At 32.0% G+C, this 24,418-nt stretch overlaps 1 protein-coding gene and 1 long non-coding RNA gene across 2 annotated transcripts; both read left to right on the top strand.

Annotated features, from left to right (window-relative positions):
• The first annotated feature begins 23 nt into the window (after window positions 1-23).
• LOC111696271 (uncharacterized) lies at window positions 24-14,937 on the top strand. Its single transcript, XM_023465827.1, has 15 exons — window positions 24-121; window positions 235-290; window positions 381-451; window positions 2,240-2,311; window positions 3,644-3,742; window positions 4,173-4,286; window positions 6,255-6,306; window positions 7,106-7,183; window positions 8,066-8,124; window positions 10,503-10,596; window positions 10,929-11,069; window positions 12,003-12,092; window positions 13,304-13,358; window positions 13,802-13,874; window positions 14,508-14,937. The coding sequence occupies exons 1-15, from the start codon at window positions 79-81 to the stop codon at window positions 14,623-14,625; spliced, it is 1,215 nt and encodes a 404-aa protein (XP_023321595.1). The 5' UTR covers window positions 24-78; the 3' UTR covers window positions 14,626-14,937.
• A 5,814-nt stretch (window positions 14,938-20,751) lies between these two features.
• LOC111696246 (uncharacterized) lies at window positions 20,752-22,117 on the top strand. The gene is made up of 3 exons (XR_002764031.1): window positions 20,752-20,859; window positions 21,548-21,622; window positions 22,058-22,117. It is a non-coding gene; the product is annotated as an uncharacterized LOC111696246 (long non-coding RNA).
• Window positions 22,118-24,418: the final 2,301 nt, after the last annotated feature.

The following is a 24,418-nucleotide window of genomic DNA, read 5'->3' as shown; positions in this document are numbered from 1 at the left end:
ACCTATAGATCTTTGTTTTCTAGATGCAGTGAAAAATATTTTTTGATAAATGAAAGCCGTCACTGATAAACTCTAAACATGCTTAGATTTCTTGAATGTCTAACAATTACAATATTGATAGGTAAGCTGGCTATTTTTTACTTTTAGTTATGTCCATATTCATTTATTAAACAAATACTCTTGTGAATTCTATAAGCTGAACAAAGACGACATTCGCTGACTTCTTGTTTCCAGGATCTGTAGATATCTCGAGTAAACTGATTTTAAACAGCTTAGAAGATGTTTTAAAGGAAAAGCAATAAAAAATCAAAAAACAATATTTTAATACATCTACCATTATTTTTTATTGTTTTAGTTTTTATTTGCTGCAATGGTTCCAGGATAATGATGTTGATTACTCCAGATTAAAAGAAGAAGCTGAGCTAATTAGTTCTACGAGAAAAATATCAAAGTAACAAATATTTTTCTTTTCAGTGATTTCTTTTTTTTCAATTTGTTCAGCTGTGTACTGTGCTCTGTGGATACTTGTACTGTTAATAGAAGATCGATTTTAAAAGAATTTTCGAATTTAACCGGATTTGTTTATAATATGAAAATGTGAACAACTTCGAGAGAAAAAATCTTTCTGTAAAATCAATTTTATTTGGACGAATTTGAAAATATTTTGAAAAACACTGGTATCCCTGTATCCCCAAAACATGTCGCTTGCATTTGTAAGTTAAAATAATTTAGTCGCTATAAAATCCGGTTTTTGTCTGACCAAAAACATCCATTCTTAAAGACATTTAATATTTAATGTGAATGCTATTCTGGGTGAAGCAATTATGCTATTTCCAATCAAAATTAACCTTTCTTAATGTAGTAACAAGGTTTCTTAATAAACATGGGAATTAAGAGACAGAATTAAATTTTGATTTAGAAAAATAGCGACTAGTTTGTTACATCTCTTTAATTATTTCGGTTTGGCGGGGAACATACAAGGTTTCCCTGCACGTAACAAAAAAGGCAGACCACATTTTAGAAATGCCAGTGATAGGAGAATTGTGTAATAATCAAGAATCATACATGTTTAGGTTGACGACTGAATGTGACGAAAAAATCAAGTATCAAAGACGACTTTTAAGTCGTCTTGATACTGTCATGTTTCGTGGGACACCCTGTATATCAGGGTTAATGACAGAGGATAATGTTTAAATGATGACCATAAACACATTATTTTCAATTTTCTGCAGGATGAATTTTATCGTGTTACAGTCGTTATATAATTAGACACAGTCGTCTTTGAAGTTTCATCCTCTGTGGATAACCCTGTATGTAAAAGACACAAACAGAGACATATTTATTCCGCGGCTTTATTTAGTTTTTGACTATGTACAGAGATCGGCATATATGTTAAAACATACAGTGTCGGGTACTGAAATAGTGATATTTCAGTACCTGATAATCAGGGGCGGGGACATTCGCCCCCTCCCTGACAGATTCAGGGAGGGGTGTAGCCCCCCCTGAATTTGGAATTTTTTGTTCCTATTTTCAGAATAGCTTCTCAATAGCATGCTTAAGGGAAAGAAACCCTTGTGCAAAACAGGAAAAATATCTGTCTTAATAAACTATAATGTGTGAAAAAATAAAAATCTAGATTTTTAGTCTTTAGTCATTAATTTTGACTCTTTTTGAGTAAAAAAAAATTTCCCCTGCGGCGCGATTTTTTGTTCCTAATTATGAAGTTTTTTGTTCCTAAAAAATCTTGCCTCCCCCCCCCATCACTTAAATCCTGTATCCGCCCCCGCTGATAATGCAGTGGTATTTTACCCAACCACTCTTTATTATGTCGTATTTTAGTACAAAATACTGTATTGAAATATATGTCAGCCTCTAGTTGCACTATATTACCATTTCAGTAAACGTTTTTTATTGATACATTGCTGACTGCACTATTAGCTTTTTTATTGATACATTGCTGACTGCACTATTAGCTTTTTTATTGATACATTGCCGACTGCATTATTAGCTTTTTTATTGATACATTGCCGACTGCACTATTAGCTTTTTTATTGATACATTGCTGACTGCACTATTAGCTTTTTTATTGATACATTGCCGACTGCACTATTAGCTTTTTTATTGATACATTGCTGACTGCACTATTAGCTTTTTTATTGATACTTTGCTGACTGCACTATTAGCTTTTTTATTGATACATTGCTGACTGCACTATTAGCTGTGTGATAAATCTGTTTAGACGATGTCCTGAAGTTGAAGAGATAGAAGAACTTTTCCAAGTTTGGATCCAGACTCAAGATGGACTTAAAAAGTAAATAAAAAATATTGAAAATGATTACAGTGATAACTATGAATAACAGTGATGTTGTAACAATGTAAAAAGTTTGACTAGTAACTTTTAAAATCACTTCAAGGTAAATATGGATCTGTTTTTTGCTGCAAAAAATTGCTGTTTATCATGTTTTTGAACATGAGTCTAAAAGTCGTATTTCTATTCCAGAGTTCGCTGGTTCTGACGGTATTACTTCCAGTTTTGTAAATTATATTTCCCATAACATGTTTATCAGTATTAGAAGATTTTCAAAACCAGAAACACATAGAAAAAGTTTTCCAACTTCTTTTTAAAAATAATTTCCAAAAAAAAATTGTTAATATGATAACACAAGTTGATAAAAGTTAAAAGTTGAATCATAATTTTTTAAAAGGAATATCATAGATAAATAACAATACAGAAAGAACCCTAGATGTCGTCTTTTTAAGATTTAGGGGGTTATTCTCCTAATAACCCTGAGACAGAAGCCCAATTAGGAGTTACCCGCACATGCTCTCTCTCTGTCTTGTCCTCCTTTGAGCTTCTGCCTCAGGTGTATTGTGAACGAAAAACCCCTAAATCTTTTAAAGACTTCATCTAGTGTTCTATCTGTATTGTTTTCAATCTATGAGGAATAGGAGCTGAACGCTGTCAAATTTTGATTCTAATTCCAAGAATACATTAATGCTGAACTTAAAAGAGTAGATAGTTGAACCCACAGTGCTACTATTTTTCTTAATTCAATTCTTTTAACCTATGCGGCTTTTGAATCATATTAAAACTTCTGAGTTCTAGCTATGTTTAAGGGAGCCTATTGGAACGTCTATGCTTGAAAACATTATGAAACTTCTGTGCATAAAGAACATATTGAAACTTTCATGTTCACGGAGCATATTGAAACTTCTATGTATTATGGAGTACATTAAAACTTCTTTGTCAATAGGGCATATTAAAACTTCTATGTATTAGGGATATATTGAAACTTCTATGTATTATGGAGTATATTGAAACATCTATGTATTAGGAAGCATATTGAAACTTCTTTGTATTAGGGAGTATATTGAAACTTCTATGTATTAGGGAGTATATTGAAACTTCTATGTACTAGGGAGCATATTGAAACTTCTATGTATTAGGGAGTATATTGAAACTTCTATGTATTAGGGAGTATATTGAAACTTCTATGTATTAGGGAGCATATTGAAACATCTATGTATTAGGAAGCATATTGAAACTTCTATGTTTTAGGGAGTATATTGAAACTTCTATGTATTAGGGAGTATATTGAAACTTCTATGTATTAGGGAGCATATTGAAACATCTATGTATTAGGGAGCATATTGAAACTTCTACCTATGTTGACACTATCGACGACTCTACAAGAATTCACAACGCTCTGGACCCTTGGATCTACTCGGATATTGTTATCAGGTCAAAAAAAAAATATAGTCTAAGGGGCTTAATCCATCCTTTTTCTAGACTTCCACTAAACGGATTGTAGACGAAATTTAAAAACGGGATTTCCATTTGTAGAGGGTATGTACGATTCACAAAGGGAAATCCATTTTTTAGATTTGAAAATTAATTATTTCAAATGTGAGTATGTGAAAGTGACTTGCGAATTTCTAAAACAGAACCAAAGGAAGGAGAAAATTGTCAGAACTTTCAAAGTAGAAAAAATAGGATGTTTTCAATTCGAAGAAATTGGTTATCTGAATTCAATACTTTTGATCGGGTTGATATAGGTTTAAATTCAGAGTCACGTTACATTCCAGTTCATTTCATGTAACTGGCCGAATTTTAACTGACCAGTGCAAGCAGTACATTCGATAAATATTTATGTATTTTAATTGTAATTCAGGCCCTTGTTGAACTGTGTCGATGCCGCGCATCCTGTTTTATTAAAACATTTAAAGGATCGTATTCTACATGAACCTTCAAGTTCATCTTATAACTGGTCCACCTCTCAACCAAGGTATGTACAGTACATTGGGTCGTGCAGGGTCTTTACATCAAGCATGTATGGTACATATTGGGTCGTGCAGGGTCTTTACATCAAGCATATACAGTACATTAGGTCGTTCAGGGTCTTTACATCAAGCATGTACAGTACATTGGGTCGTGCAGGGTCTTTACATCAAGCATGTACAGTACATTGGGTCGTGCAGGGTCTTTCCATCAAGCATGTACAGTACATTAGGTCGTGCAAGGTCTTTATATCAAGCATGTACAGTACATTAGGTCGTGCAGGGTCTATACATCAAGCATGTACGGTACATATTGGGTCGTGCAGGGTCTTTACATCAAGCATGTACAGAACATTAGGTCGTGCAGGGTCTATACATCAAGCATGTACGGTACATATTGGGTCGTGCAGGGTCTTTACATCAAGCATGTACAGTACATTATGCCATGCAGGGTCTTTATATCAAGCATGTACAGTACATCTGAAAACGGAATTGAAAACAGATCTAAAAACAGATCTCTAAACAGATCTAAAAACAGATCTGACAACAAATCTGAAAACGGATCTGAAAACAGATCTCAAGACGGAATTGAAAACGGATCTCAAAACGAATCTAAAAACGGATCTTAAAGCGGATCTCAAAACAGATCTGAAAACGGATCTGAAAACAGATCTCAAAACAGATCTGAAAACGGATCTCAAAACGGATCTCAAAACGGAATTGAAAACAGATCTGAACAAGAATCTGAAAACGGATCTGAAATTGGAGTTGAAAACAGATCTCAAAGCAGATCTCAAAACAGATCTGAAAACAGATCTCGAAACGAATCTCAAAACGGATCTTAAAACAGATCTGAAAACAGATCTCAAAACAGATCTGAAAACGGATCTCAAAACAGATCTGAAAACAGATCTGAAAACAGATCTCAAAACGGATCTGAAAACAGATCTCAAAACAGATCTGAAAACGGATCTCTAAACAGATCTCAAAACGGATCTCAAAACATATCTCAAAACGGACCTGAAAACGGATCTGAAAACAGATCTGAAAACGGATCTCTAAACAGATCTCAAAACGGATCTCAAAACAGATCTCAAAACGGATCTCAAAACGGATCTGAAAACAGATCTCAAAACAGATCTGAAAACGGATCTCTAAACAGATCTCAAAACGGATCTGAAAACAGATATCAAAGCAAATATCAAAACAGAATTGAAAACAGATCTCAAGACGAAATTGAAAACAGATCTGAAAAGGTATCTTAAAAACAGATTTCAAAACGGATCTGAGAAAGAATCTTAAAAACAGATTTCAAAACGGATCTGAAAACGGATCTAAAAACGGATCTGAAAACAGATCTAAAATTCTCATACGATGGTAGGCGATTATATCAATATAATGAAGACGACTTTCGATTTCAATTTTTCTTTATATCAAGCTGTTATACAGCATGGATACACACAAACATGGAAACAAAGAGAACCTGTCAATAAAACATGGAAACAGAGAGAACCTGTCAAAAAAACATGGAAACAGAGAGAACCTGTCAATAAAACATGGAAACAAAGAGAACCTGTCAATAAAACATGGAAACAGAGAAAACCTGTCAATAAAAACATGGAAACAGAGAGAACCTGTCCATAAAACATGGAAACAAAGAGAACCTGTCAATAAAACATGGAAACAAAGAGAACCTGTCAATAAAACATGGAAACAAAGAGAACCTGTCAATAAAACATGGAAACAAAGAGAACCTGTCAATTAAAACATGGAAACTAAGAGAATCTGTTGCCTAAAAAGTGCTTATCTTTAATTAATTGTAAACTCGTAATTCGAAAAAAAACATTTTAACAATAAAAATTTTACTAAACAGTCGTCTTTATAATACTGATTAATCGCCTACCATCGTATGTTATGGTTGTGATGTATTAACTATACAATACTGATTTATATTAAATATTTATGTTTTTGTTCAGTTTAGGAGGACAGTTTGGTCAACCTCGGTTCTTGGATATGGTTATCTTTAAGGGAATAGTTCTCTTTATTATTATTCAATGAAATATCAACTTATTCACTGCAAAATGTCAACTTATTCACTGCAAAATGTCAACTTATTCACTGCAAAATATCAACTTATTCACTGCAAAATGTCAACTTATTCACTGCAAAATGCTTTTTTTTGGATTGCCACCGATAAATATTGTTTTTAATGAAAAAGTTTTTTTTAGAAACTTGTACAATTTTTTTATTCATCATAAAAATTTGATTTTCCCTTTTTCTAACGATTTTTAGCTGTCATTTTGAAAAATTTTGATTCTATCAAAGTTTCACAAGCTCCCATGGATTTAGACTTTTTTAGTCAAAGTTTTCAAAAGATCAAACTGTAGTAAGTTTTTTTTCGATAGGTTGAAGAAAACTATATCATTCTTTAGTCAAATATAGCATATCATTATGTGCCATTGAAAGGTGTTAAAAATGCAATTTATTAAAATTTTACCTTTTTTATAAGGATATCCCATCAAAATTCCAAAGAATTTGTATGTCTTGGATGATTGTAACGGTCAACCAAAAAGGATGAGACTTAAAGACGACTTAAAACTTTTCAAAAATGACGATCATTACGCCTTGAATGTGGTTTTTAAATGGCATAATCATATTTCATGATTTTACAACAAAAAGCAATAAGTCTATAATAAGTCTACAAGGAATCATGAATTTTAGGAAACAGGCAGTATAAATTTCATACAGTCGTCTCTGTATAGGTAACCCTGTTCAGGGTACATCTGCCCCCCCCCCCCCCCCTCCCACTAGAGAAGTATTCCAACAGGGTAAAGTTAAAAATGGATTCTTTATTGAAGCTGGAGCTGATGATTTCGAGAGTGATTCTAATTCTGTTTACTTCGAGGAACAAGAAACTTTAATTTATAAATAACTAGCTGAATGCCCTGCGTTGCCCGTGGAAAAAAAAATTGAAAATTAATATTTCTTGAAAAATTTGAAAATTAATATTTCTTAAAAATTTTTTTTTAACATTTTTGATATACCCCCCCCCCCCGCCATCTCTAAGAGTGTCCACAAAAAAAATTTCAGCCCAATTGGTCTAGCCATTAGGCCGGCTATAGATAACGTATAAAGAAATTAAGTGTTTGACAAAAACTCAAATTTTCTAATCTCTATATCTGGGCAACCTGATGGTGTAAACCTTGGATATTTATATCTTAGTTTGAAAGATCAATGGTTTACAACTTCAGGTTGCAAATATTTAGGGTGTTAGAAAATCAGAATTGGAGGCAAAAACTCCAAATTTCTTTTTGGACAAGAAATGTTTCCTGATAGCTGACAGACATAATATCATGGTATATTATCTTAAAAGTCTTTTTACCAGAAAATGGCAGTTTTTTGCTGCGACAGCTGAGGTCTAAAGTAATAACTTGGAAATATGAATATCTAACAGATTTTAGTTTGCATTGACGACGTAATTTAAAAATTTAACTTAATTATAGACTTCTGGAGGCAAAATTTTTTATTCAATGGTTTAATTTAAAAGTTTTGCTTGAGTCAAATCGGCTCAGCCGTTTTGACATTTATTGGTACAAACAGATAATAATATGTACAGCAAATACAATTTGGACTTACGTGTCTTTCAGAGTTCAAACTATGAATTTTGCTCCTGTAAAGTTTGAAAAGAGTTACACAATCATGTTGCAAAGATATGATAACGAGAAAACTAGATTTTATTTTTTGGACGTGTAATTTATTATTTTTTAAATAAAAGTTTGGAGTTTAGTTAAAGCATGATTGGAGCGGTATTTTAGTAGAACCAAACCCAACAATATTCACCCTAGGGTAGGTCACTTACTAGTAGAACCAAACCCAACAATATTTACCTTAGGGTAGGTCACATACTAGTAGAACCAAACCCAACAATATTCACCCTAGGGTAGGTCACATACTAGTAGAACCAAACCCAACAATATTCACTCTAAGGGTAGGTCACATACTAGTAGAACCAAACCCCACAATATTCACCCTAGGGTAGGTCACATTAAACTTAATCAAACAAGTTTATCAATTTCTCGAGACAGTAACATCAGATATAACTTCAATAGGTCGCGATCAAGACCTAAAGTGATTGCTATCAACCTATACCCCCTTTCATTTTTCCTTTACAGTCCCTTTAAAATCAAAATCTTTCGTGTCTTCCTTTAAGAATCAAATCCACCTCTTAGAATGCACTCCTCCCAGTCCCAAAACTTTTTAAAAAATACTGTTAAAGAGACAGCAAGCGAAATTTCAAAAGACCTTTCATGCAAAGATGTCAATTTGACCAATTCATGCACGGTGGACTAAGCCAGTGGGGTCGGTCAAATAGGATAGGATTAGGCGTACTGTAAAAAGTCTCAACGCGCCATTGGAGTTGTCATAGTTAGCCCTCGCACGGCACTATGCCAAGAAAATTGACCCCTTTGGTATGTTAGTCTGGTTAGGGCGACGTACTGTACCATATAGGATCGGGTCAGTTATCTGGCAGGCCGGTACAAACTGGGCAGGTCCTGTTCGAATTCAAATTTACTTCGGGGATAGAGTGTATGACACTTAACCGTAATTAACTTAAATAATTGCACAAATCACTTTTGTAGAGAAATCTATCACTTTTCAAGATCATAAACATTGATATCAAATTAAAACTTGATCAAAGAAAGCATTTAAAAGGAGTGTTTGCGAAAAATGAAAGAGTGAATAGGCTAACGTTGAAAATATTTCGATGGTGATCTTACCTCTATCTGATACGCTACAAGGAGAAAATTGTTAAGAACGACTCATACCGAAAAAACGTAGCAATAAAGAAAATTATGAAGTATCTACTATATATGAATGCGTCGAATAAAATTCGATGATTTTAGGTTGTTTAATAACTGAATGATTTGTTTTAAATTAAATTGAATTATCTACAATCTAAGTTGAAAATTACACTTTGTGAATTAGTATTATTATATTATTATAAAGATTTATTCACACACAAAGATATAAATACATATATAAATGGTGTAGTTAAAATTTGTTTAAATAAATTTTTTTTTTTTTTTTTTTTTGAAAACACAGGTTTCCAAAAGAAAAGAGAAAAAAATATGCAAAATTATGCACAAATAGAAAACAATGATTTTTACTCACTACATAACATATTTATCATTTCAGTTATTACGTAATCATCGAATCCTTCANTTCTTGAAAGTGATTTGCAATATTCTGGGCCCCAACTTCTCCATCTATACAATTTGAAATTGTTGTATTTTGTCCCCGGAATTTCTTAATTTCTTTGAATATATCACCTCCTCCATTGAGCAATTTTTGAGTAAATTTATCTTGAAGTAATTGACTTTTGGCTCTCTTTAATCTTCTTATAGAATATTTATACTGCATGTGAGCATTTCGCTGCAAAATAAACAGTTCTCCCTCTCTTGGCCTCCCAGCTGCTTGCCAAACACCAAACCAGAACTTACTTTCAGCCTGATATGGTTTTACATATTCATTCCAACCTAAGATCCCTTTTGATTTTTCATTTGCCAGTCCTCCTGATTTTGGTAGGCACAACTTTGCTGCATTATCTATAGCTTCACATATTCCAGTAGCATACTCATCAATACTGGCATCATGATTCTGACAATGGAGAGTGTAGCAAAGGTTGCATTCCTGTGGTAAGCCTAGAGTATTAAGTCTTGTATCTAGATTATCTCTATAATATACTTGCTGCTCTAAAGATGCTTTACCCCAGCTACGTTCTTCGGTATGAGTTGTATTTAACCATTTTCTTCTTATATTTGCAACAGATAGAAGTAAGATTAGTAGTGATCACCATCGAATACTTTTCGACATACGCCTATACCCCTTTTCATTTTTCGCGAACATGCCCTTTAAGCTGGTACCGTTTTGAATCGGGCATTGCCATCTTTGCATGGCCGGAGGAACGAGTCATTTGAAATTACGCTTACAGTCTTTTTAAGACCAAGAAAACATCAATAGTATAAATAGCGCTATATCTGTGTCAGATCCCCGCAAATATCGGGTGCATCAAGCTATTGGCTGAAACTGAACTTGGCTCTTATTTACTAGGATAGTTCAAAATTAAAACTTCAAATTAAACAAGTCTTAAAAGATACATGGTTGAACTATCTCTTTGCCGCAATTCATTAAATCTGTTCCCTAATGAGTATTTATTGCTTTAGATTAAGTAAAGGGCGTAAGGCCTGGAGTGCTGGCACATGCCTGGGATTGACCGATAAACCATCAATATCTCATTTCTCACAGAAAGCTATCGAGGTAGATGATTTCATCAATAAATATGGAAATTCTATGTGTTTGTTTAAATATTTTCATGTCTCTTTTCAAAACTGTTTTTTTTACATCAAAAGCAGAGCTTCACAAAAAATGTTGTATGCATTTACTGTAGGGTAAAAATAGTAACCTTCTTTCAAAGCGAAAAAAATGCATAATATTCTTATGCATGGCATCTTTAGTAAATATATATTCTTATAAATCATTTATAAATCTCATATTTCAATTAATCTTTATTTTTTTTTACAAATTCAGAATAGCTATGGAAACAAAAAGCCTATAATTTTATTGAATTAGTTATTAATAATAATATCTAGGATGGAATGGCAGGGTTGGTTCCTGAAGAAAATGACAATAGCTTTAAAATACAGTGCTTCCCCTTGTACAGTCTAATTCTAGCAACTGGGAACAGAACAGTTAACTATCTTTCTCTTGATATAGAGGGCGCTGAATTCCAGGTAGGATCTTATCATTGGTACAGAGGGTGCTGAATTCCAGGTAGTTTTCTTTTCCTTGGTATAGAGGGTGCTGAATTCCAGGTAGTTTTCTTTTCCTTGGTATAGAGGGCGCTGAATTCCAGGAAGTGTTCTTATCCTTGGCACAGAGGACACTGAATCCAGGTGCTGTTCTCATCCTTGGTATAGAGGGTGCTGAATTCCAGGTATTTTTCTTATCCTTGGCATAGAGGGCGCTGAATTCCAGGTAGTGTTTTTATCCTTGGTACAGAGGGTGCTAAATTCCTGGTGCTATTCTTATCCTTGGTGTAGAGGGCGCTGAGTTCCAGGTAGTGTTCTTATCCTTGGTATAGAGGGTGCTGAATTCCAGGTAGTGCTCTTATCCCTGTTACAGAAGGCGCTGAATTTCAGGTGCTGTTCTTATCCTTGTTATAGAGGGTGCTGAATTCCAGGTAGTGTTCTTATCCTTGGTATAGAGGGCGCTGAATTCCAGGTGGTGTTCTTATCCTTGGTATAGAGGGCGCTGAATTCCAGGTAGTGTTCTTATCCTTGGTATATAGAGGGTGCTGGAATCCAGGTAGTGTTCTTATCCTTAATATATAGGGTGCTGAATTATAGGTAGTTCTTCCTTGGAATAGAGGGACCTGAATTCCAGGTAGTGTTCTTATCCTTGGAATAGAGGGCGCTGAAATCCAGGTAGTATTCTTATTCTTGGTATAGAGGGAGCTGAATTCCAGGTACTATTCTTATCCTTCCTTTGTATAGAGGGTTCTAAATTATAGGTAGTTCTTAAACTTTGTATAGAGGGAGCTGAATTCCAGTTATTGTTCTTATCCTTGGTATAGAGGGCGCTGATTTCCATTTATGCAGGTTTCTTTCTAAAATTACATGTACATTCCTGTTATGGGTACATGCTTTTAATCATCTTAAATTTAGGTTTTAAAAAGCATTCCATGGAATAAAGTTGATATTGAAGTATTAACCGTAGAAACTAATCATGCTGGACAAATATTCCCGGGATCCCAGGTTTGTTTTATTTTCCTTCCAAAATTATAAACTCTTATTTTTCCATTTTTTTTTTTTTTAAATGAATGAAAGAAATATATCTTTTTTGTAAAATCAAGCATTTATTGCTTTTAAAGATTCAAATAGCCCTCTTTCAAAACAGAAATAAAAATACTTATTTAAAACCGCTGGCGTAATCTGTTTGTAATTATAGCCCAAATGAAAAGTTTTATTTAGAATACAACTATAGATAAGAAAAAAAGTTACAATAATGTACAGACCAAAGAGATACCACCTTCTTTGTAACATGAATCTATTAACAATATATATTATATGTCCTAACTCCTAATCAATATCTGTATAAAATCAATAACATTAATAACGCAAATATTATTAATAAAAACAATATTTTATAATTTCAATATCTTAAAAATATCAATATTTCTGTAAAAATTAATAACGCAAATATTATTAATAAAAACAATATTTTATAATTTCAATATCTTAAAAATATCAATATTTCTGTAAAAATTTATTGAATCAACCGAATGTTCATGTTAACATCACATTATATTGGCAAAGCAATAACAGATTGCGGATACCAAGGTTATAATGTAAGGAAAGTTAATTGCAGTTGCGTATACTCTGCGTAAATACTGAAACCAGCTCTCTCTGGGCGGTATTTGTAAACAAGAATAGATGCATCAGTGTTCGTTAAATATCCGAGGAGGTTAAAAGCATTCAATTATGATAATTTTGATAATTCACATAAAAGTTTCCTATGACCAGAATATTTCATTGATTTTTTATGTGAAAGATGGATCCCGTGTCAGGCTTCGACATCCTTCTTGTGTTTACATTACCGCCCAGAGACAGTAAACTGCAGTACAAAAGATGCGTACACCTCTGAAATAACTTTCCTTGCATTATAACCTTGGCTGATACCTGATCACAATAAGTAAACTCTTGTTCATGTCAGCACTAAAATTGTTGTTATTGTCATAAATAAACACTTTTAGGAATTACATTTAGAGTATAATACATTGTAATTGGATGTCTATCGACTATCTATAACAGGCATTCATGTGTATGATCTCGACATATTGGTATATTCACTATAGTTGATCCTTATTATCATTATCAATATTATTTTTAATTAACTATTTTTTTATAATTTGTTGTTGTTGTTGTTGTTATAATTACACTTATTATTTTTATCATTATTATTTTAGGAAGAGCTGAGACAGTATATGAAGGAAAAGGGATATGTTCTTGCGTACACTGTAGGTATGTACAATTGTATACTGTACACTGTTTTTCAAGATTATTATTTATTTTACTTTTTAAGCATATCTTGCAGAGATACGCTGAAATGAAGTGTTTCGAAAAAAATGAAAGCTGAACCATTGCTTAATCCTGTGATTAAACAGGGTGTCCCACGAAACAGGACAGTTAGTGAATAATTTAAAATGTCTTCTTCCATAATTACTTAAGTTGTTTGATACCAAAAAGAATTATTTGAATTTTTAATGGTAGTCATATTATAGTAAAATTGATTTCAAAGTATAATATATTTTAGTAAAAGATTTTAGTGAACGAAAAAAATGCAAAAAGTCTATAATATCTATTACAATATATTAGGAAAGAAGACATTTAAAATTATTTACCAACTGTTATGTTTGGTGGGACACCCTGTATGTAAATGTAAATGTAAATTATTTTCTTTTCAGATATTGACGACGTGTTTGTTCGAAAAGATCTATATGAGGGAAAGTACAAACCTGATTTAAACATGATAAAAAAGTAAATATTTTATTTTATTAATTAAGGAACTTTTTTTGCAGAGCTGAAAACTTTAGAATGAGTTATTCTTAATCACAATCGCTTAATCTGATTATCCAATGGACACACTTTTGATTTTCTTATTAATCCTCTTGTGGGATATTTCCTACTGTATAAAATTTACGTTTGATAACAATAACAGATACAATCAATTGGACTAATATCCAATTGAATTAAAGTCAGCTGTTCACAAGCCGGCTTTTAGAGCATTTAAACAAATATAAATTTAATCATGTTAGTATGAAATTAATAAATATATTTTAGGACTATTGTCATTTTGAATGTTAGTCATAAAAAACATTAATCCAAAACTTACGTTCGTTCAATCGATGTTTAGTTCAATTGATATGGCACCATCAAGACCAAAAATCAAAACCGGTTTTCAAAAGTTTAAGAGTACATCTTAACATGACACGCTGATTGGTTATTTTTTAACTTCTTTCTTGGATATCGAATGCATTTTAAAATAATCTTGGGTTTTGTAAAACCAGAAGTTTAAGCATTAATCTTGATATCCTCCACTCTAAAGTTTTCAGGTTGTTAAACAAAACACATCATCGTTTTAAAAATATTTATAATGCATTTTCTTTCTAGATTTGAGAAATTGTACAGCTCTAGTTGTGATTGGGATGGGAATGGAAGAGTGGAATTTTATAGAATTGTAACTCAAGCACTTCATAACCGTAGTAGACATATCTCAAGCACTTCATAACCATAGTGAACATATCTCTAGAACTTCATAACCGTAGTAAACAAATCTCAAACACTTCATAACCATAGTAAACATATCTCTATCACTTCAATAACCATAGTAAACATATCTCAAGCACTTCATAACCGTAGTAAACATATCTCAAACACTTCATTACCTTAGTAAACATATCTCTAGCACTTCATAACCTCAGTAAACATATCTCAATCATTTCATAGCCGTAGTAAGCATATCTCAAGCACTTCATAACCGTACTAAACATATCTCTAGCACTCATAACCGTAGTAAACAAATCTCAAACACTTCATAACCATAGTAAAAATATCTCTATCACTTTCATAACCGCAGTAAACATATCTCAAGCACTTCATAACCGCAGTAAACATATCTCAAGCACTTCATAACTGCAGTAAATATATTTCAAGCACTTCATAACCGCAGTAAACATATCTCAAGCACTTTATAACCATAGTAAATATATCTCAAGCACTTCATAACCGTATAAGTAAATATGTCTCAAACACTTCATAACCGCAATAAATAAGCGTCGCAGCTAAATTTACCTTGTTTTTAAACCGAAATAAAGTTTTAAATTTCCAAAATCTTATGATATGGAGAAAACGATATTGAGAAAAAGGTTTTCGGTTAAATAATAAATTGTTTTGATATCAGATTTTACACAAATCTAGGGTGCCAACCCTGTAGATTCGTTCTTACTTTTTGTTTCATTTATTAAAATTTATTTAAAACAGTTGACAATATTCAACCCTTGGATTGTTATGATTTAATTTTTGTAGGTTGTAATCAAATTATAATAATTTTTTGGGTAGTTCCGTATACATAAATACAGAAGCGATGTGATGGAAGGATAGAGATAGAAAATAGATAGATATATAGATAGATAGATAGATAGATAGATAGATAGATAGATAGATAGATAGATAGATAGATAGACAGATATAGCGAGATAGTGAGAGATTTAGATACCAACAGACGGAGACCCATTCATAAGATCTTTCATTCTGTTCTAAACCTTTGCAAAGAAACCATCTATTAGAGCAAATCAATATATTCTTTTTCTGAAACCATCTGGAGCAAATCATTCTATTCTAAACCTTTGATCTGAAACCATCTAGAGCAAAGTATTCTATTCTAAAACTTTGAGCTAAAACCATTTAGAGCAAACCATTCTTTTCTAAATCTTTACTCTGAAACCATCTAGAGCAAACCATTCTTTTCTAAATCTTTGCTCTGAAACCATCTGGACGAAACCATTCTTTTCTAAATTTTGGCTCTGAAACCATCTAGAGCAAACTATTCTTTTCTAAATCTTTACTCTGAAACCATCTAGAGCAAACTATTCTTTTCTAAATCTTTACTCTGAAACCATCTAGAGCAAACCATTTTTTTCTAAATCTTTGCTCTGAAACCATCTAGAGCAAACTATTCTTTTCTAAATCTTTACTCTGAATCCATCTAGAGCAAACCATTTTTTTCTAAATCTTTGCTCTGAATCCATCTAGAGCAAACCATTATTTTCTAAATCTTCGCTTTTAAACCATCTAGAATAAACCATTCTTTTCTAAATCTTTGCTTTTAAAACCATCTAGAACTAAGCATTCTATTCTAAATCTTTGCTCTAAAACCCTTTAGAGAAAACCATTCTATTTAAACATTTGCTCTGGAACCATCCAGAGCAAACCTTTCTAACCTCACTATTTTCTCAAGCAAACATATTTTTAATGCACTGGAAAAAATACATGATAATTAACTCTTCTATTCTCCTGCTACCATAATGTAAAATTTTGTATATTATTAACATTTTGTAAACATTTTTTTAATTGGAAATGAACCCAATAATTTTAGTCCGGGAAGAAATCTATATCATCGATATATCATCATGATCGGTTGGAGAAATTTAAAGGATCAGACTTAAATTCTATTGGATCTCTTTAACTGAATGAAGAACTAAGAAATTTCAAGACGAATATGTGTGCTAGTGTTAAATGTGGAATGTAATTGTATTATCACAAAATTTGTAACGCAGCAATGATGACTAAAAAGTCATCACGAAATTCCCGTTTTCTTGGGGACATCCCACACAGATTTAACAGTTGGTTCTCATCCCATGAACTGTGACTTTCACTTATAATTTCACCGATTAAAGGGAGTTTTCGCGAAAAAGGGGGTATATGCTTGTGTCGAAAAATTATGATGGTGATCGCTACTAATCTTGCTTCTATCTGTTGCGTCTATAAGGAGAAAATGGTTAAAAGGTAAAAATAAAATATTGGTATTAACTCGTTTTTATTGTTTAATTGAGTAACTAGTTACTAGTTAAGTATGTCTGGGGTAATTAAGTATTAATTTAAGATCGAAGGATGTGATCGGAACAGTTTCAAACATTTGGACGTTACTTCTGGAAATGAAAACCCGTTTGTTTAAGTAGAATTGCAATGGATTTCAGAATTTTTCACGGATTTGAGATTTCGCTAGTTAACATGTTTTACTATTAAATGTTGTTTTTTGTCAAAGTACAGAGGTAATGCCGAAGTATATTCTTTGATTTGGACTGCTCCGAGATAAGGGGAAGGGTAGTAAAGACGACATTACGCGGGATTAAAGTGAAAGGCAGATTTATGTGCAACAACGATGTTCTTTTAACGACGATTTGTTTGTCACTAGGTGTCGTTGAAGTCACTTCCATGTGGAACTCCAAAAGCATCGAGAGTTCAGACACCTAGAGCCAAATAAACGTCCTTTACAGTATATTGTATGTTAAACAAGTAAAACATATTATGATATATTAACTATATATGAATGTGCCGAAAAATTATTGATGGTTTTAGGTTGTAATATCTGAATGATTTGTTTGGTATTAAATTATTTTTTATACAATTCGAGTCAAATGTTGCAACTCTCTGAATATGTATGAATGCTAAGTTCTTTGGTACGCGACGAGTCGTTTTTAACAATGTTCTCCTTATAGACGTAACAGATAGAAGTAAGATTAGTAGCAATCATCTACGATGATTTTTCGACTTAAGCATATACCCCTTTCATTTTTCGCGAACACTCCCTTTCAACATGAATGTTTTTTATACTTTTGTGTCGTTGGATGCATTTTTAATGAAAAATTGGAACAAGGCAAGGTATGCATACTATTAAACTTGCATTATAGCTACCTAACAGTCGGACCTGTACTTCAAATGAACTAGCAGAAGCCCAAACTACGCTTTAAAATCATAGAGAATAGAATATATATTAGAGGGGAATTTAAAGAATCTCTCGGTATGAATTTTTTCAGTCCCTTTCAGCCTGAAAGGGAGTTCAAAGTGTACAAATCATGTAAATGTTCACAAATTATATGCAGTAGAGTACATTAATACAGTATGTTACCTAGACTATTCATTTAAATTTAAAACTGTTAAATAAACTTTATAATTAATCAGGTGAATAAAAAACATCATTTGATTTATAGTTATAACGGAAAATCATCGTTTGTAAAGTGGAAGGCATCGAGTCTATGTGAAATGATCATTGGTCAATTATGAAACCAGCCTTTTTCATAATTTGGTTTTCTTTTAACAATGATTTTAGATTTTCTATAAAATGATATGACGTTATATGGCACAAATATGTGAAGTACACCTGCAGTATGGAAACAGTACAACAAAATGGCCGTTTAACACTTTTTCTAGTAAATTCCCCTCTAATATATATTCTATTCTCTATGTTTAAAATATATACAGGCCGTGACAGGGGCGTACGCAGGAAGTTGTCCAGGGGGGCTTACTGATACTGATCAAGAGGGGCTCATAACCCCCCCCCCCTTGTTTACACCTCACAACATTTTATTGATAACTTTGTACATTGCTCAATGTATTATGTCATATTATGTTTCTAAATTGAAAATCACCAATATTATAAATAAAGAAAATATATGTTTCTAATATTATAAATAAAGAAAATATATGTTTCTAATATTATAAATAAAGAAAATATATGTTTCTAATATTATAAATAAAGAAAATATATGTTTCTAATATTATAAATAAAGAAAATATATGTTTCTAATATTATAAATAAAGAAAATATATGTTTCTAATATTATAAATAAAGAAAATATATACTTCTAATATTATAAATAAAGAAAATATATATTTCTAATATTATAAGGAAAGAAAATATATACTTCTAACATTATAAATAAAGAAAATATTTGTTTCTAATATTATAAATAAAGAATATATTTATTACTATGACGTTTATACTTGACAGATTTATTTATCCCAACCAATATTCATTAGCATTTCTTATATCTTATTCAAGATTTATGTAATAATACTAATAATAATAACTATACGTTTAATGGCTCCCTGGTATGATGATAAGAAAGGTAATGTCCCCTCTCAGTCTGGCTAAAAAATTTCTTTTTAGAATTGAAATCACAGAAAACCCGGTGATTCCTAATATTCCCTTGTATTTTATTGTATAGCCCCTCCAATCTTACACACTTAAGAACTACTAATTCTAGAACATAAAACGAATTAAAGGGACTGTGACCCTACATTCAAATATTTCAATGCCCGATTTACAACAGGACCCTTGAAACTTAAATCTGATCAAAAATGTGGAAGATACCTTCGTTTTTATGACTCGAAAAATGTTTTATTTTGATCATTTCTTCATTGATTTTCAAACCAAGAAATGCGCAAGTCACTTTCGTAGAGAAACCGCAAATGAAGATTGACAGTTTAAGAAAAAAACAGGAATATTGATACAGGATACTTGATCAGACAAAGCTATAATTCTAGTTGAAAATAAGATGCCATCTTTACATTAAAATTACGCTTAAGTCCTTTCGAGCGAAAAATTCTCTTAACAATTACAAAATTTAAAAATCAACTGTTTCCCAAGTTGCAAGAAAGATGGCAGCAGCGACCGTGGCGAAAAATCTGAAAGTTCGAAGACAAACCAGAGCACTGGAGGAAATATTTAGAAAGGTTAACTTTAACTGTTTTACTATGAAAAACGTCAAAAAAATCATTTCTCAAATTTTGTTTTCATTGCCCCGTTTTGGGGTTTAAACGCAAAACCAGGCGCCTCAATTGGTTTAATTAAGAAGCCACCGAATGTCGTCTTTTCTATTTTTCAAAAAAAGATTTTTGGACTTTTTATGCATATCTCTCACCAAAAACATGTTTATTTAGGTAATTTACCGTTAGAATTAGCAATTTTTTTATTATAATATTTGAGATTAAACAAATTTAGAAGTTTTTGACCGTGGATCGTTCATTTCCGACAATTTTTAGCACCTATAATTGATTAATTTATTCTATAACTAGAGTTTTAATGTTGATTGTTTGAATTCAAAACCAATACTGCAGCCAATGGCTCATGTACAAGTGTACACTATTTTGATACTTTCCTAATTCATTATATTTTACTATTGGACCATATTCTTTCAACTTCTAACTGTACACATCTTCTCTTTGTACAATATAAAATAATAAGTAAATTAAAAAAATAGATAATATCTGTTTTGCGCATTTTTAAAATTTTTACAAAAATCAAAAACTTTTGGATACAAATTTTTGTAATTTTGAGCATCCATAAACCTTCCCTGGGGTCCTGTGATGTCCCACACAATGTTTGGGCCCGTTCTGTTTAGCCGTTTTGACATTTATTGATAAAATATAAAGAATATTAAAAATATTATTTCAGGTGGATAAGGATGGGAGAGGATTCGTTACTGTAGAGGAATATGAAATGTTATTCAAGGTTGATTATCATCATTATTATTATTGTTGTTGTTATTATTATTTTAATTATTATTATTATTATTATTATTATTATTATTATTATTATTTGGTATAGAGGGCGCTGAATTCCAGGAAGTGTTTCCATTCTGCATCACCAGACCTTCTTTTTCGCAATAAATGCAAAATGTATAATTTATTCTTAATATAATGAACCAAAAGTACTTAAATTTGAGTTTGCCAACTAAGCATTAGATTTCACAAAAGTATGTTTATAACTAAGCCTGGCTTATGCTGAGCCAGAAGTTAAGCCCAGTTTCAAGTGAATCGAATTCTTAAACTTCAATCTTACACCTACAGTTTGTCGGGGGATTCTGGCCAGCTGAAGAAAGACGACTTTGTTCGAATCATGTTATCTTCAAAACTATTCATTCCAACATTCGACAAGAACGGAGATGGGATCGTTACAGAGGTGAGGAAAATAGGGATTGCAACAGAGTTGAAAAAATAGGGATTGTAACAGCGTTGAGATAATTGGGATTGCAACAGAGGTGAGGAAAATAGGGATGCAACAGAGCTGAGATAATAGGGATTGTAACAGAGGTGAGGGAAATAGGGATTGCAACAGAGTTGAGGTAAATAGGAATTGTACAGAGGTGAGGAGGGATTGTAACAGATGTGAGGGAAATAGGGATTGTACAGAGGTGAGGGAAATAGGGATTGCAACAGAGTTGAGATAATTGGGATTGTAACAGAGGTGAGGGAAATAGGGATTGCAACAGAGGGGAGGGGAAAAAGGTATTGTAACATCATAGGGGAGGGAAAAAGGGATTGTAACACAGGTCCGGGATAACAAATTGTAAATGTTTTCCTGTTTCTAATTAAATGTACAGTGGTACGCATACAACTGTGGAATGGGAGTACGACTGTAAAAAAGAATTTGTTGTCCAGTTCTCGACCCATTTCATTTTTTATGCTACTGTAAAACTATTTTCTTTATAACAACATCAAATTCAGATTGCTTAAATCATAGTTATAAATGTCGTCTTCCTAATCCAGAGTTTTATGCGTCCCATTGATGTTTTTTTTAGAAAGAAAAAGATTTGAGAAGATTGTGATTTTTTAACATTATTTTATTTATTTATTATTTTTCTCTCTAGTCTGAAATGTGTTCTAAGGCTGAGTTAGCGTTTAAAGCTTTAGATACAGACCACTCGGGCTTTCTAACTAGTAAGGTGAGTAAAAGATGAAGCTGAAGATGTTGAGTGGTCTCCAAAATTATTCGGAACAAAAAGGGAACTTTTTGACTACGGATATTAAATCAGCGCGGATTGTTTGTAATTGTTTAATTTTCATCTTTCATAACTTCTTAACAAACTTTTTTGTTTGTTTTTAAGATCGTCTTTCTTTTCAAGCTTTGTGAGTGTTTCACTCTAAACATGAAAATGTGTAGATAATGTGAGTATGACAAGTTTTTGAGATTAGAGCTTTAGAAATTTCACTTGTTGCTTCAATATAAAGAGGTTTTATAAAAATTTTTTTTACAAACAATCATGTTTACTGGGACCAAGTTTTAATGTTGTTCAGAATTGTGAATTAAAATTCGTGAATATCAATTTCAGAATTACACTTTCTGGATTTGATAAAAATGTGAAACTTTATGTATTCAGGAATTAAAACTACTGAGCACAAAATTATCCAGTTCAGAGAGAGAGGGGCTTTTAAAGAAGGGAAGTATATATAGTAATTATAGAAATAGAACCGTCTCTTTATAATAGATAAAGGGATTACTCATATACAGTCGTCGACGTATATATCAATACTTTTGATATTTAATTTCTACTAAAATTTTAAACAGAATGGATACACAAAAACACGGAAAAATAGAGAGGTTGTTAATTAACAGCTTCGCTTACTTGTAAACTTCAAATTTAGAAAAAAAAGCTTCTTAGAAATCAAAACTTAAATACAAAAGTCGTCTTTATTATATTGGTAAATAATGTATTTAAAAGTAGAGGACGTGAGTCAGACTCTAATAAAAAACGCATAAATAACTTCCAGTATATATATTTCTTATAACTTATTACTGGAGGGTTCAGAACTAGAGTCAATATCTATATCACACGTGTAGATGTTTCTCAGTACTATGCCCCGTATCCGTTCTATCTCATTCTGTTGAATCTTGTGGAACTTGTTTAACGCGGCCAGGCATCGTCTTCCACAAGTGCACATATACCTAAAGCTTTTGACTTTAGAATATCTTACTTAGCCTATCTTATACAGGCGATATACAGGCAATATTGCCTATCTAGGGTTGTCAATCGTTTTTGAAAACGATCGGTTTTTTTTCGTTTTTCAATCGTTTGTAACTTATAGAAAACAAAAATCGATCGTCTTTTTAAACCAATCGTTTTTTAAAAAAACGGTTTTCGACCGTTTTTATACGATTGTTTTTCAAAAAACGATCGCTTTTCAAAAAATGATCGTTTTTGAAAAACAAATTTTATTGACAGTTATGTTAACGATCGTTGACGTAGGGTCGTCATTAACAATCGTTAACAAAGGGTTGTCGTTAACGATCGCTTTAAAAACAACCATTTTAAAAAACGAACTTTTTTAAAAACGATCGTTTTTAAAAATGATTGTTTCCTTTTCGATTTTTCGTCGTCGTTTTCATAACGAAACGATCGTTTTTCAAAAAAAAATAAAAACGTTATCATCCTTATATACAGGCAAAAGGAGTTTATCTAGAATGTTCAAAACTAAAAGTAAAAATAAAAAAATGAGTGTATAACGTGTGTATTTTTAAAACGATGAATTAAAAAAAACCTGCGAAAACTATAATTTAAAAAAGTAAAATAAACCATCGCTCATAACTGATAACATCATTAGAAGCTATTTATTTTATCTTCAGAAATAAAAATAAAATTTCCCCTCTTTTTAGTTGGATACAGACGGCGATGGAAAGTTGAGCTTTGAAGAATTCAAACAACTATTTGGGTGAAGTAAATACAAAGTACAATATGAAGTAAATACAAAGTACAGTATGAAGTAAATACAAAGTACAGTATGAAGTAAATACAAAGTACAATATGAAGTAAATACAAAATACAGTATGAAGTAAATACAAATTACAGTATGAAGTAAATACAAAGTACAGTATGAAGTAAATACAAAGTACAGTATGAAGTAAATACAAAATACAGTATGAAGTAAATACAAAGTACAATATGAAGTAAATACAAAGTATTGTATGAAGTAAATACAAAGTACAATCTGAAGTAAATAGAAAGTAGTAAAAAAGCACAACACAGAGGATATCTGCAAAAAATCTATATAAAGGAAGTCCCACGAAACATGACAGTTAGTGTATGGTTTTAAATGTCTTCTTCCACATACTGCTTTAGATACAGGGTGTCCCAAAAAACATGGGAATTCATTGGGACACCCTGTATTGAAGACGTTTTGCAGTTTATTTCTTTAAAAAAATCTTTTGATTGAATATATTTTACTTTGAAATCAATTTTACTATAACAGGACTCCCATATAATATTTTTATTATTGTCTTTGGTATCAAACAACTTAGCAAATTATGAAAGAAGACATTTAAACTACTCACCAACTGTCATGTTTTGTGGGGCACCCTGTACCTATTGTAAATTAATTAAATTCTTCAAACACATGCTTTTTGTAAAATTTTGCCCAATCAGCTCAGCCGTTTTACGTCTATTTTATACTAGCTGCAGTGCGCGGCGTTGCCTGTGAAATAAAAAAAAACTATTTCTGAAAATAAATAAATAATTTTTGTGGGGGAAAAATTTTAATTTCTTTTATAGCCTATATGTTATCCACGGGGTTACTAAACAAATTTCAGCTTATGTTGTCTATAGCTGTTTGGCCAGCTATAGACAACATAACAAACCAAACTATGAACACATATATAAATATTTGTTTGTGTGTATGTATGCAGGGGCGGACATAAGGATTCTGTAGGGGGGGGGTAAATATTTTTAATTTGGCGCGCGAAGCGC

Source organism: Eurytemora carolleeae, unplaced genomic scaffold (genome assembly GCF_000591075.1).
Source record: "Eurytemora carolleeae unplaced genomic scaffold, Eaff_2.0 scaffold137, whole genome shotgun sequence".
Taxonomy (NCBI): Eukaryota; Metazoa; Arthropoda; class Copepoda; order Calanoida; family Temoridae; genus Eurytemora; species Eurytemora carolleeae.
Note: the sequence above shows the minus strand (reverse complement) of the source record. Positions and strands in the feature narration are given on the sequence as shown.